This window comes from Salvia splendens, chromosome 20 (assembly GCF_004379255.2).
Source record: "Salvia splendens isolate huo1 chromosome 20, SspV2, whole genome shotgun sequence".
Lineage (NCBI taxonomy): Eukaryota > Viridiplantae > Streptophyta > Magnoliopsida > Lamiales > Lamiaceae > Salvia > Salvia splendens.
Window position 1 is genome coordinate 8,588,168 of NC_056051.1, and position 15,594 is coordinate 8,603,761.

At 35.6% G+C, this 15,594-nt stretch overlaps 1 protein-coding gene across 1 annotated transcript; it reads left to right on the plus strand.

The window, feature by feature from the left end:
* Positions 1 to 6,599: 6,599 nt before the first annotated feature.
* On the plus strand, positions 6,600 to 10,168 carry LOC121781807. Its single transcript, XM_042179505.1, has 5 exons — positions 6,600 to 6,888; positions 6,990 to 7,060; positions 8,811 to 8,916; positions 9,371 to 9,503; positions 9,625 to 10,168. Exons 1-5 carry the CDS (start codon positions 6,806 to 6,808, stop codon positions 9,817 to 9,819), a joined length of 588 nt encoding a protein of 195 aa, XP_042035439.1. The 5' UTR covers positions 6,600 to 6,805; the 3' UTR covers positions 9,820 to 10,168.
* Positions 10,169 to 15,594: the final 5,426 nt, after the last annotated feature.

The window sequence follows — 15,594 nt, forward strand, 5'->3', positions numbered from 1 at the left end:
TCAAATTTTTTAATTTCCATCCAATTTTGGAATTTCTGTCAATTTTTTGACGGAACCGTCCAAAATGGACCAAATGTGACCCAGTTTTATTTGTGAGGGACCGAATAATTCAAAAGATAATATTTTTTACCAAAATAAAAAAATCGCAATATGTTAAGTACCAAAATGAGCTTTTAGTCTTAGGCACCTCCCAAACTTATTAATCTAGCGCAACATTATATTCCTCACCACATATGAGCACCTCACATTGTGTGAGATGTCCTGAAAAAGAGGAAAAATTGTTGGTCCACAAAGATGTACAAAATTTGGATGTGTGTGTTTTTTTTGTTAACCCCATGAGATGGTGATACGGAGTGAAAGGCTGTAAATATAAAGGAGAAGGGAATAGGAACTTTATTGCTGAATCTGAACAAGAACAATCCTCACGAGGAGGCCTACGACTACGTCGTCCCCAATATTGATCACTACGGAGGTGATGATTCTTCTGCGGTGTACAAATATTTATAGACTAGGAATTCTAACTAAAGCATAATAATAGGAACTGAAAATAATCTTCAACAACTTCCTAATTTTGCTAGGTTTCTAATTCCCTTTCTCCCTTGCGTCCAGATTCATCTCCCCTTGTTGACTTGCTTGCTGATTCTCCTCCACCGGCCAAACTACCCCCTTTTCTCCTCGGCTATACACTCTCCATTCTCTGACCGTATCAGATGGAGTTTGGATATTCAAGCAAGCATATTTTTACTGTAACAAGTTATCTGATGACGATCGGCTATTCTTTGTAGGGAGATTTTTTGAACATCCAGCATCCGAGTGGCTCCACAAGTTGAAGCTCGAATCTTGATTGTTCATAGCAAGAATTTCTGGAGGTTGTATATCGGAACTTTAATGAGGATTCCATCAACTTCGCTGAGATGAGGAAGCTTCTCAACAAAATATGGAGGCAATTGCATATATGGCAAAAAGAGAGGCCACACCTGGTTCCATCATCAAGATTGTTGCAAAAAATGACGATAAGTTAAACACAAATGTCAAGTCTGATCCCGTTATCAAAGAGACGGTAAAAAAATGATGATGAATCGCCTCAAAAGATGGAGGCAATGGCTTTGGTGGAAACAAAATTTCCTCCAAAATCCATAGCCCAAAAATCATTGTTGTCATCATTGGTTATGTCACTGAAGTCGTTGAAGAGATCTCATGCCCAAAGACAGTTTCCCCATCACTCGTTGCGGTCATACGCGATACAATTTTGTTTGCAAACGAAGATCCAAACAAAGACAATGATATGAAAGTTTATTTTTCTTACTTCCATCTTGAGGGCAATGTGATTTTCAACCGTGGGGAGTTGATAATGACCTAGACTTTTACTTCATTACGGAAGGGGACGGATAATCAATTTGTATAATTATTTAGCTTATTTTATGTTTTATTATTTAGTTATGATTTAATTTGTTTTTCGTGTTGTTAGGATTTTTTTTGCTTTCTTAGTTTATGGGAGATTTTTTGAGTCTTTTTATTATTGTTAAGAAGAATGAAGAGTTAAAAGAATTAATCTCATTCTCTCCTCTGCCGTGAAATGCCCCTAGCACTTCAACTAGGGTTGTTCTCTTTTCTCAACAGATTCACTCAAATAATTCGTCCGATGGGTAAAACCCTATCACACAAGCTATATTTTGAGTATCATTATCCAACTCTAAGAGCATCTGCAATAGCGGACGTCCGCTATTGCGTAAAAAATGGCGGACGTCGGCGACGGACGAGAGGTCATCCGCGGGTTTCAGTGGACGTCCGTCGAGACGTTCGCTATTGCGGTGTCACGACGGACGTCCCAAATTTTGATTTTTTTTAAAACTCTATATATACGGCTCGTTGCACTTCATTTCATTCGCACCACTTGTATTGACGAGTTTCTCTTCTTTCTCTCTACGTTTCTATCGGTAGATCCAAAATGGCTAGTGGTGGTGGTAGTGGTAGTGGTGGGGATGCTGCTAACACAAGGTGGCAAATTAATGAACGGTTGCGGGTTTATACGTCTGCCGAGATAAATCGTCGGGTACAAGAGCACCTGCAGCGGCATCTGCAGCCGGTGGTACCTCGCCCCATCTATCGTCGAGTTGTAGTACCCCGGGACTACATCGCTGCACATCGCTAGTTGTTTGAGGACTACTTCGCGGAGGAGCCGCGGTTTGGGGAGAACTTTTTCCGGCGACGTTTTAGGATGCAACGACCGCTATTTATGAGTATCGTGAACGCTTTAGAGCGTCAATACATGTTTTCCAGGTTCGGGGAGGATGCGAGTGGTAGACCCGGTCACACTCCTATACAGAAGTGCACTGTCGCAATCAGGCAGCTGGCATATGGAGGCGCGACCGACATATTCGACGAGTACCTCCACATCGGCTAGTCGACTGCCCGCGAGTGTCTGAAGTACTTTTGTCAGGGCGTTATTGAGATATACGGGGAAAGGTATCTCGGAAGCCTACCCCCGAAGACTGTCAGACTCTAATGGATATGCACGGGAATCAGCATGAGTTTCCGGGAATGTTGGGCATCATAGATTGTATGCATTGGGAGTGGAAGAACTACCCCACCGCTTGGAAAGGGTTGTACACGACCGGCTTCAAAGGAAAGAATCCCACAATGATCCTTGAAGCCGTAGCTGACTACCGACTATGGATTTGACATGCGTATTTTGGAGTAGTCGGGTCGAACAACGTCATCAACGTCCTAAATTCGTCGCCCCTTTTCAACGAGCAGTGCATGGGCGTTGGTCCGACCGTCAGTTTCGTCGCCAATGGCAACCTACACAAATGGGCTACTATTTGGCGGATGGGATATACCCTAGTTGGCCCGTCTTTGTGAAGATGATCAGATGTCCAATCGATGAAAAGAAGGTCTACTTTGCGAGCCGACAGGAGGCGGCGCTCAAGGATGTGGAGCGGGCATTTGATGTGCTACAGGCTCGATGGGCGGCAGTGAAGGGTCCAACACGGCTCTGGTATCCTGAGTGCATCGCTGATGTCATGTACGCATGTATTATCATGCACAACATGATTGTCAAAAATGAAGGTCCAGCACTGACAGATTGGACCAATGATGATGTTGATGCTGCCGGTCTAAGCCACGGCGTGGCCACCGCCAATGTACGAATGGGGATACCTCATGGGAACACCGATCGGATCCGTGCATTTGTTGACATGCGCCAACAAGAAGCCCATATTCGAATCCGTAATGATATAATTGAAGAGTTGTGGACGCGGAGGGGTGCACATTGAACAATGTATTTAATCATGTATTTTTTTATTTAATTATGTATTTTTTTTATTTAATTATGTATTTTTTATTTAATTATATATGTTTTTTTAAATAAAATGGTTGCATTTTACTATAATACATTTTTAAAAAAATAGTATTTCTTAATAATTCGTTACTTTAGTACTCATCCGTCTCATAAAAGATGTGTCATTTTCTTTTTTAGTTTGTCCTACTAAAGATGCAACATTTGCATTTTTGGTAAAAGTTCTATCTCATATTAATATAAATATAATATTTTCTCTCTTTATTTAACACACAAAACATAATCACCTAAGATCTTGTACTGTCCCATAAATATGACATCTCTTGTGAGACGGAAGGAGTACCATTTTTCACTATTACCTATTTACTCAATATTTCATCACATTTGTATCCTATATTTTGTTAATCTTAAAAGATTTACTACATTATTTGTTATAACTAACCATATTTCTTTTATGAAAAACTCGGGAACTCTAACCATTGAGACATAATGTCTATGCCATAATGGGGATTTTATAGTAATTGCATACCATATTTTATTTTTAGTTAAATTAATATTTTGTATATTTACTTTACTATCCTTTACATTAAATTGTACTACCATATTAATTAGATCTAATTAAGGAGTATTTGTTAACATGGGTCCATATATTAATGATGGACAATCTTCATTTTGTGTCTCTACTCTTATTGCATTTATTTATCGGCATATATTTAAATTTAGCATATTATAACTTTTGTTGTCTTTATATATTAAGATGCATGAGTTTCTAATCAAATTAGTTTTTATAAATTTTAGTGCAAATAATTTAATAAAAAAATAGTTCTTAGTTTGCTCTATTTTTTGACTTCCGACTTGATTTTATTAATACGTTACTATTTACAAAAAAAGAAAAAAATGATTTTTCTCTCCAGTTTTATATACTATAAAACTGTTACTTTATAGTAATTGATTAATTAGGGCAATTTAAATTTATATTGAGCTATTTAATCAATATTAGTTATCACATTTTATTTCTTTATAAGAACAATAACTTTTATATACTTCACTATGATCAACCTTTTTATCTATAAGAAAGTAAACGTTGTTTACAAAAATCGAAAAATTATTTTTTTAGCAATTATTTTTATTTGCAAAAGGAATGGCTTTTAATTATTACAACTTTTATGCATAAAAACAAAATTTTCTATTCACAAAGATAGTATAATTTTTATTCACACAAACTTGTATTCATTAGAATTTTGGAATAACTTTTATTCATTCGCAAAAAAGTTAACTTTCATTCACAACTTTTATTCAAAAAATAGTACTATCTTTTAATTCAATACAAAAAAAATATTTATTAATTAAAATAATGTTAATTTTTATCTATTAAACTAATAGTAACTTTTATTCACAAAATAATATTGCTAAGTTTTATTTACAATAACAGTCTTTTACTCGCAAAAGGTATAGTAATATTTATTTACAAGAATAATACAGTTTATTCATAAGCATAAAAACTTTTATTTATTGGAGTAGTAATTTTTATTTCTTAGAACTATTTTTAAAGAAAAATAATTTTTTATTACTATAATTCTTTTTATTAACAACCATAGTAAAATATATTTTATTCATCAAATGATTACTTTTTTTTCACAATCATAATAACTCTTGTACATAGAAAAATTAAAATAAATTTTGTTCACAATAAAAAATAACTTTTGTTCGCAATAAATAATAGTAGTAACTTTTATTCGTTGAAACAAATAATTTATATTATTAATCAAAACAACAATAACTTTTTTGTTTTACACTGTACTTTAGTTTTGCATAAACAATAATTTAGTAACTTTTATTCTCATGAATGATAACTTATGTTTAAAATATTAAAGTAATAAATTTTATTCAAAAGAATAATAATTCTATATAATAGAGTTACAAATTTTATATATTTAAAAAATATGATTTTTCATAATAAATATAACTTTTATTTTTAAAAATAAAATTTTTTATTCGATTATGAAGTTTAGTTCAATTGGTAATAAGCTCCCATCTATCCAATAAATCAAAAGGTTTAAGTAATCACATATGATGTAAAAGACTATTGATGCTTTAAAACTAATTAGATTCATTGTTTACAATAATAATTTTTATTCATAAAATAAATTTTTTCTTGAAAATAAAAATATACTTTATTTATTACGACAATAAATTTTATCAATGAATAGAATAAATTTTAATTAATAAAATAATATTAATAACTTTTACTCACAAGAATTATATTATTTATAAAATTAATAATTTTTTATTTATAAAAAAATTATTTTTATTTATAAGAACAATCATTTTTAATTTTATATTTTAAACTTTTTATGAGCATTTCTCATAAAATTATCAAAAGTACATTTAATAATACTCTAATTAAAATTATGATTACATTGAATGTAAGCATGATAAGCATGTGTTAATTAAACTTTATAAAAAAATATTTTTATTTATAAGAACAATCATTTTTAATTTTATATTTTAAACTTTTTATGAGCATTTCTCATAAAATTATCAAACGTACATTTAAAAATACTCTAATTAAGATTTTAAATAGTCTAATTAAAATTATGATTACATTGAATGTAAGCATGTGTTAATAAACTTCATAATTTAAGATTTGTCTTTCTAAAATAACAATAGGGTAAATTAATCATAATATAAAATATAATTATGGCAAATTGACATAGGAGCATTATGGCATAGAGATATTATGTCTCTAAATCACTACCCATAATACTAATATCAGTTTAAAAAAATGATAAATTATTTAAGGCTGATTGGCACAACGAGTTATTTGAAAATCCGAAATGTTAGGAATACGGTTGGCCGTTTATAACTCAAAAAAATTATAAAGACTTGTACTCGAGTAGCCCAATAGTCCGAATCGGTTGGCCTGATCCCAATCGGGATGAGCCGAATAACATTCCTAGTGGTTATTTCCGTCATTTTCTTTTTCTAACTCTGGATCCGCCACTGTCTATTTTTAAAGTGTTGGTACATTATCTTGAAAATAGTAGGCAGTTCAGTCATACTCCTACATAATCAAAAAAATTATTTTCTTTTAAGTAAAAGTTTAGTAATATTTCATCCGTCTATGATTATAAGTCCACCTTTGGTATGACACGAATTTAATAAATATAGTGGAAAAAGGTCGTCTATGATTATAAGTCCACCTTTGGTATGACACGAATTTAATAAATATGGTGGAAAAAAGGTTAGTGGAAGGTGGTTATATTAGTTTTAAGTTTTAATGGAAGGAGGGAGTAGTACAAAGTTACGGAGGTTGATAGCTCTGCTTCAAACGACGTCGTAAAATGTTGGGTGGGTTTGACCCCCAAATTTCAATTTAACCAACCGACGGAGTCTGATCTGAGCACCACGCAGAGCTATATCACCCAAATTCGCCTTGATTTGAGCGCCCGCAGCAGGAATCCATCTATCAAGCGTGATTCAGTACTCAAGCAAATTCACGCAGCGATGGCGAAACGCTTTGGATTTGGATTTTTGGTCTCATGGTTCCGTAGATGTGTTGTGGACCCTCTTCACCAAATCCTTCTCCGGTAAATCTCTTTCCCGAATTTAATCCGTAGTATCTTCATTAATTGCGGCAGCAATGCTGGTTGTAGTCACTGAAGTTTCCGCAATTTGATTGGTTTAATAGGGGAGCCGAGCCCAAGCAGCTCGCATTCTCCGCTGCGCTGGGAAGCACTTTAGGGCTCTTTCCCATCTGTGGTATGCTATGTTCCTTCTTCAGCTAATTGTTTTCACTGATTCAGCTCATTGCTATTATAAAGTAATTTTCAATGTATTCGTATTATATCTCATTGGTGGGTAGCGAAATTGTTTCGGATAATCGACCGGATGGATCAGTTCGTTGCCACTTAATCAAGGCGTTCTCGCTCTCGCTCACCACCAATGTAATTTGTAACTCCCAAACTCGCACAACTTTAACAGTAAAGCAGCAAGAACGGGGTCGATCCCATAGAGATACCGGTGTATCGAGTGTGTGAGTAGTGAATAGGGTTCGGCTGCTGCCACGCTTTAGTTTGGGAGTTTCTAAGCTACTGGATTTACGCTAGGCAAAATGTAAACTATCTACTTGATCAAGCTACTCATCATGCTGACACAATTTAATGGATCAAGTAAGCGACAGGCGGAAATAAGATCTTAACTACCTAGGCATGCTACGAAAAACACAAACACTTTGCCATTCAACATAATAAAGATTCGGACAATTAATCGAAGACTTAAAAGTGAAACTGAACTAGAATAGTAAACAAGATGACGAAAACAAAACAACTTCGACTTTTATAGCTCAGAACAGTGCGGTGAACATGCGGAATACAAAAACATCGATTCTTTAACTACGGAATTAAACTAAGCTATCAACTTCGGAAAATAAGAAAGCGAGTAAAGCCGAGGAGTTCTCGGTTGGAAACTTGGGACGGCGCTGAACAGATATTGAGTATCCTGTCGCGCTCCCTTCGGTCGCTCTCTCTCTAACTATTTCTTTTACTACGCTACCTTCGGAACTGGAAACTAAACTCAGAACTAAACTAGAACGAAAAAAAGGAAAATAAAAGAGCTGAAAAGGAGATGCTGAAAAGATTATTTTTCATTATGCTGACACATCCTCTATTTATAAGTTTGCCGCAATGACCTCCAGCTGGATAACGATCTTGGAAGAGGATATTCGCTCACGCTATGATCGAGCGTCTCATCGATTGATACGTGCCTCCCTTCTAGAATGACGTCGCTCCTCAATAACAGAATGATGACTCAGCTCCGTCCTTGCGTCTTGCGTTTCAGCACGTGTCCCCTTCTAGAACGTCGTCCTTGATAACAGAATGATGATCATCATTCAGCTCATTAGCCTCACGTGTCCTTCTTCTAGAACGCAGTGGTCCCCGCCTAACTGCTTGATCACCCCCTTGATCATTCCCCCGATTTTTGGCCTTTTTTGTCTTTTGTACCAACTTGATCAGCTTGGCCTTATTGCCTTGGTCAAACGGCATTCCTGCACAATTAACACTTGCTTTGCGCGATAAACTTTGCGCGATAAACTGATCAAGTAGCATACATTTTATCCCTAAACCGATGCATGAAATATGCCTTATCACTCATCCACGCAACTTTGAGCTCAAATTAATCGTTTTTAAGGGTTTTCTTCTTCCTCTTTTGATTGATGATGAATTTACTGGTGATTTTATGTGTGATTCCTCCCCCTACCTCTGTCTATATTTAGCATCTACATTAGAGTATTATGATTATTTTCAAAACTTTCGTTAGTATCCATATTTAACTCCTGTTCTTGAATAGGAAACATAAAACTTGTTGTTTTTGGATTCGAAATCCTTAAGCTTTGGTTCCAGTTTATGCTTTGATATTGTCTGTTTTATTTCACTCCCTCAAAGATGGTATTGTAACTGCTGTTGTTGATCTTGACATCCATCTTATACTTGGAACTTTTCAACTTCACTAGGGGTTCCTGTGTTTTTATGCGGGTTAGCTATTGCAGTACTTGGATCCCATTGTAATGCGCCAACTGTAATGCTGACTAACTTTATTGTTACTCCTGTTGAGTTGAGGTAATCCTTTAACAAGTTCAGCTCAGTTATTAGTCCATTCTGTAATTCAATTTATGCCCAACTCTACAAGAATTGACATATATTAGTTCATTGCCCACCCTATGATAGTATTTACTCTTGGTTCAATGTTCATTACAAGAATTTCTGCATTGATGCTTATTTGTGTCTGCCTTTACCGTCAAATTGCCGAAGTGCATGATTCATTCTGAGTCAAATTGCCAAAGTGCATGATTTATCATGTTTTGCAGCTGACTTATGTACTATGGTCGTGAGTGTCCTCTTATTGGTTGGGTGGGTATGCACAAATTTAATTTATATACTTACCCTTTCAGTCTGCTGGTGCGAGTAGAAAGTTGTGTTATATCATAATCCCACTAGTTATTTTTGGACTTGGATTTCGACCTTAGCAGAAATTTGAACGATTAATCTTTTTGTCTAATTCGTCTTTCAACAGTCTGATAATTCCATTTCTACGATTTGGTGAATTCATCACTGGTGGACCTCATTTCGCTCTAACTTCTGATGCTCTCAAGAAGGTGGTCACTGGAAAAGCTTCATGGGAAGTTCTGCATAGCATTTTCCATGCGGTATGGTACTAAGTTGACATTTACATTACGTTCACATTATTATTCATTTCCTGCTGTCTAGTGTCTTTGAAAAAATAGGGCAACCGTGTGATTAAAACGATGGTATTGACACATGTGGCAGCTACTGGGGTGGTCTGTTGCTGCACCATTTATTTTAGTCAGCTTCTACGCGCTATGCTTGCCATGTTTCAAGATGTTGGTTCATAGGTTTGCTGTTGCTCCTTCAAGCCCGAACAAGCCGCTCAGCTCAATTGCAAGTCCAAGGAAGTCTCTCAGCTCCCCCTCTGAAGTCAGGCTAAAGGTCAGGGATGTATGACCAAAGGAGCTAGCGCTACGTTACACCATTGCCATAAAATCAGACACACCCCAGATATAACTGTTACAAAACATTTTTGTAAAGGCTGCTAGCATGTAAATGCTGTACCATAATTTGACCCAAGTGCAGAAACATTTATATAGGGGAGCATTATGGTCCTATTGCCTCTATAGTGTTAGTTTCAACTTAATATTATCCATTGAATCAAGATTCTAGACGGATGAGATGTATATGGGATGTAATGTACCGTGTTACATTATTAGGGCCATAATGTACATTATAAGGGTACTATTGTAAACACTGGAATTATATCAGCAATTTCAAAACTGCAAGTGCAGAAATTACGCAAGATAGTTGGACCGACGATTGACATACCCTTCTCACTCCATTCCGCTCTCTCTCATCAACCACATCCCCTCAATTCTTCTCTCCACAAAATTGGCATCGAGAAGAAACTTTCGCCACCGTCTGTCGTCGTAAAAACGTGGTCGAATCATCGGTCATCTCCAAATCGAGGGCTCCATCCGCTGGAGTAATGTAATCGTCCGTTAAAACTCACCGGTCATCTCCAAAAGGAGGGCTTCGTTAGCCGAAGTAAGGTAATCGTCCGTTAAAAATCACTAGCTCCGTCCGTTGAAGTAACAATTAGTAATGTATTCTTCTAGTTCATGAAATTGATGTATGCAATTAGTGTAAATTCGTATTCAAACCTATCAAATTAATCAATTTACTATTTGATGAAATTGATATCTTATCAATTTGTTTCAAGCCGTTTATACATTTTGTGAATTGGAGTGATTGGTTGATTTTCTTGTGTGGTACTTTGGTTTTTAGTCTATTTTTTAATCATAAAAAAGGTAGTTCTGTTATCAATTTGGCTTAAGAGCTTTTGATTTTCCAAATTTCGTTTTCGGATTTTAGTTTGGTTTATGCATCTGAAGGCAGTTTATTTTCCAAAATATAGGTGATCGAATGTGTATATTAATTGGTAAATATACACATTATTTAGGGTAATTTGTACATTATTTTATACTCAGATTCTATATTATTGGTAATGTGATATGTACATTAATAGATTATCAGACTACATCATGCTCTATTACATTATTTATATAATAAATTACATTACTTAACAACATCATTTAGATAACCCTCAACGAAGATGTACAAAGCAGTACATTAAATGATTATGCTTTTATGTATCATACTCTGATACATCATATAACTAGATTTGTACATTATGTTTCTATTACATTATTTAGCCAAAGATGTACATTAATTGGTAATGATTCAATAATAAATTATGCATGCCTTTATCACATTATTCGTCACTGCTTTGTTACATTATTCTGTTTTGTTGTAATTTAACATTCAAGATGGCTCGCTTTGTTATGGAATATGCATCATGACTGTACATTTATTTACCATTTCAGCTAATCTATGTACATGTTTCCTAATAGGTTCAAAGTTTGCAAGGATAGAATACGATGACGACATTCCCCTTGCATATGCGCATCAGTTTCGACAAAAGTTGGCTGCACATAAGGAGGCTGATAAAGTGCTAGCCAAAGATGTTGCAACACCTAGTCGAAACAAGAAAGACAACAACATGTACTTCAGGAGGTGTCCAACTGATTTGAAACATATTTGTAGAGTATTTTGTCTAGATTTATGACGATGTAAAGCACTTGGGATGGTTTGAATTCAATTTTCTTTAAACATTATTCTCTTCAATCTGTACATTATTCACTAATCCATGCACATTATTAGATACTATTGGTACATTATTTACTGTACCAAATCTTAAACGCATTAAAAAATGAAATTTAATTCATGTGGTGATGCTATAACTTAGCCCCATGGGTTGCTAAACCCAAGGGGAATGATTCAAACTCTCTGCCCTTTGTGTTGGTTCCGTTTGTGAGTGGGTACTACAACCTAGCCCATGGACTGCTAAACCCAAAGGGCATGAATTCAATTTCCTTTCAACATTATTCTCTTTAATCTGTACATTATTCACTGATTCGTGCACATTATTAGATATTTTTGGTACATTATTTACTGTACCAAATTCTAAACACATTAAAAAATAAAATTTAATTCATGTGGTGGTGCTATAACCTAGTCCAATGGCTAAGAGGAATGATTCAAACTCTTTACATTTGTGATGGTTCCGTTTGTGAGTAGGTACTACAACCTAGCCCCATGGATTGCTAAACCCAAAGGCATGAATTCAAGTTCTTTTCAACATTATTCTCTTCAATCTGTACATTATTCACTGATCCGTGCACATTATTAGATACTATTGGTACATTATTTACTGTACCAAATCTTAAACGCATTAAAAAAATAAAATTTAATTCATGTGGTGGTGCTATAACCTAGCCCCATGGGTTGCTAAACCCAAGGGGAATGATTCAAACTCTCTGCGCTTGGTGATGGTTTCGTTTGTGAGTGAGTACTACAACCTAGCCCCATGAATTGCTGAACTCAAAGGGTATGGATTCAACTCTTGCCAAACATTAAATACTTACACAGGTACATCATTTAGTATATTACACAATAGCCCCATGGATTGCTAAATCCAAAGTGTATGAATTCAACTCTCGCCAAACATTAAATACTTACACAAGTACATCATTAAGTATTACACATGTACTTTAAAGGCCACTTGGCGTACATTATTTAGTTCTACTTAGCCTAAACATTATTCCCTTAAACACGTACATTATTTAAATTCGGACTGTACATTATTAGACATTAGTCGTACATTATTTCTTGTAAGAGACATATGCATTAGTCAGAAACTGACGAGAATATTGAACTCCTATTTCTCCAATATTTTTTAGCAAAAGAATAGTTAGAATTGGAGTAAAATCGATGAATTATAGAAAGAAAAAAGCATATTGTGATTTAATAAAGGAAAAGAAATGAAAGATAAGTAAATATGCAACAGAAGGCGTGAATCATGGAAATGCAATAACTGCCGATTTTTTACTACTCCCCTAAATGCCCTTTTCAATTTTTTTTTATTAATTTATTAAATTCATGTGGCATAAAAATCAGCCATTATATCTTTAAATTGTGGGGCTGAGATTTAGGGAGAAGGTTGAACAATAACTAGAAAAAGGATATGAATACATCCATATATATATATACATATGTATATATATATATATAGGGATGTATTCATTTCCTTTTTGCATATTTTCTCCTTTTTCCTTCTTGATCCCAACCCCACGATTTTGTCATCCGACGGTTAGATTAGTGCCACGTGTCATTTAATAATGCAGATTTTCCGTTGAATAATGCACACCGCCTAATAATGCACCATTATAGTGTAATAATGCAGATTTTCAGTTGAATAATGCATACCGACTAATAATGCATCATTATAGTGTAATAATGCAGATCATCTGGACCGTTGATGAATCAGATCCAACGACCCATATTTAGAAGAATAAAGGATCTAAGGAATGAATAGGAGGATAACGCTCCCTTATATATATATATATATATATATATATATATATATATATATATAGGGTCCTGTTAGGTTGAGATTATTTAGCTAAATTGAGAAATGAGATGCAATATCAGCCACTAATCCACAAGATTAACTAAATGTCAACAGCTATCACATTATGTCAACACGGGGGTATAAGTGTCATTTCGTGTTTTAATGTGTCGGATTGTTGACATGGCTTGTATGTCTAGTTGACATGACTTATAATTGTTGTTGAAATGGTTTCTATGTGCAGTTGACATGGTTGTACGTGTAATTGACATAGCTTGTAACACAGTTGACATGGCTTGTATGTGTAGTTGACACGATATGTACCGTAGTTGACATGACATGTATGTGCCGTTGACACGATATGCACCATAGTTGTCATAGTGTCACCGGCTTATATATCAAATGTCAACAACTTATAGTAAAATGTATCAGTTTGTATATCAAATGTCAACAGCTTGTCAAAAGCTTGTATATATTGTCAACAACTCAAAAACAATTATTGTAATTAAAAAATAACAACTATTTGACTTAATCTTCTCTAAGCATCATAGTATACAACTATGCAATAGCTTAATTGATAATTCCATAACAGAAACGGAGACGGAGTCGGAAGAGATTGACTCGCCGGAGGTGGAGCGGCTGAGGGAGGATCTGTTGGACGGAATCGACGAGGATTCCGATCTCTGCACTTCCATCCACGACCTCGACTCGTTCATGAAGAGTTTCGAGGAGGAAATCACTACATCTCCCACTTCCAGTCACGGATCCGGAGCGGCTGAGGAAAGAATCGTCGAATAGGCGTCGAATTGCGGCGAATCCGGAGAGGTTGAGGAAGGAATCGTCGAATTGGTGTCGGATTCCGGCGAATCGCGGCCGGATCTAGGCTATCTGCTCGAGGCGTCGGACGACGAGCTAGGGATTCCACCTCCAGCGGCGTCTCCGGCGAGGAAGGAGCTGGTGACGGGGCGAGGAGGAGCGCTGCCGTGATTTGAGGCGGAGCATCAGCGTGAAGGGTCGGAAAAGAGTGGGGGAGGAGATGAGCAGAAGGTGGAGGCGTAAGGGAAGAAGAATGGGAGGGGAGAAGTTAGGTTTCATTTGTTTTCAACTAAATTTACCATTATACCCTTTCATAATAAATTAATCTAAAAATATTTTTTTGTGGCAAAATCTGGACCACTCATTTAATAAAAATGAGTGGCTGATGTTGCATCTCATTTCTCAATTAGCCTAAAAAATCTCAATTGATCATGGACCTATATATATATATATATATATATATATATATATATATATATATATATATATATATATATATATATATATATAAGGGAGCGTTATCCTCCTATTCATCCCTTAGATCCTTTATTCTTCTAAATATGGGTCGTTGGATCTGATTCATCAACGGTCCAGATGGATGTTTGTTTTTATAACCCGAGTTGCATTATAAGGCTGATTTTGTGCATTATAAGGGTAATTCAGTCAAAACACAAAAATTGGAACTGGCAGACTATGGAAGGCACGAAATTTATGCATTCTGATGAATTCCACCCTTCCATCGCGTATTCTCTCTCATTCAACACTCTCTAACTTCCTCTCCACTCTTCCGCCTTTCCCACTCCCCTTCCTCCATTAAACACAAACCCTAGCCGCCGCCGTTATTTTCCGTCAGAAGCCGACGAAAAATTTGTCATCACTTTCCTAGATCCCGTCACCCACCCTCCACCAGTGCAAACATCGAACGCAAACTGGCAACACCTGTGCTGTCGTATTCACCAAGTCGACAAGGTATGTGTGAAAAAGGCAGACTAGAATCCGAATTCATGAATTTTTAGACACGAAAAACAAAGATTTTAACATCCACTACGTTGCGATTTTTGAAATTCATAAATTAGTAGTTTGTTTGGTCAGGGTTTTCTCTGTATCCGAAGCGCAGACATCAATTTTGGGTTTAGAATGATGGATTCGGGTATCTAATGTCTTTTTGTTATGACAGATTCGCAATGACTAAACGAGGTTGTCTGTCGCGCTCTCAACCTACATAAGCTGCAGGTATAACTGCGTGTATAATTGCGTCATTTGATTGATGGTATGAAGTGAGTGTATAATTGGTTCAGTTGTTCGACATCAATTAGGCTTCCATTGTGTATTCATCTTCATATCTGGGTAATGGTTGGAAGGGTAATTGCATGACTGTTTTGTGCGCATTAGATAATATAAAATCCACATTATTGATGTACTTGAATGCATTATTTGTTACA

Coding starts and splice junctions, on each gene's coding strand:
- LOC121781807 (XM_042179505.1), top strand. CDS start 6,806: ATGGCGAAACGCTTTGGATTTGGATTTTTGGTCTCATGGTTCCGTAGA. Junction 7,061..8,810: donor AGGGCTCTTTCCCATCTGTG/GTATGCTATGTT, acceptor CAACTTCACTAG/GGGTTCCTGTGTTTTTATGC. Junction 9,504..9,624: donor TGCATAGCATTTTCCATGCG/GTATGGTACTAA, acceptor CACATGTGGCAG/CTACTGGGGTGGTCTGTTGC.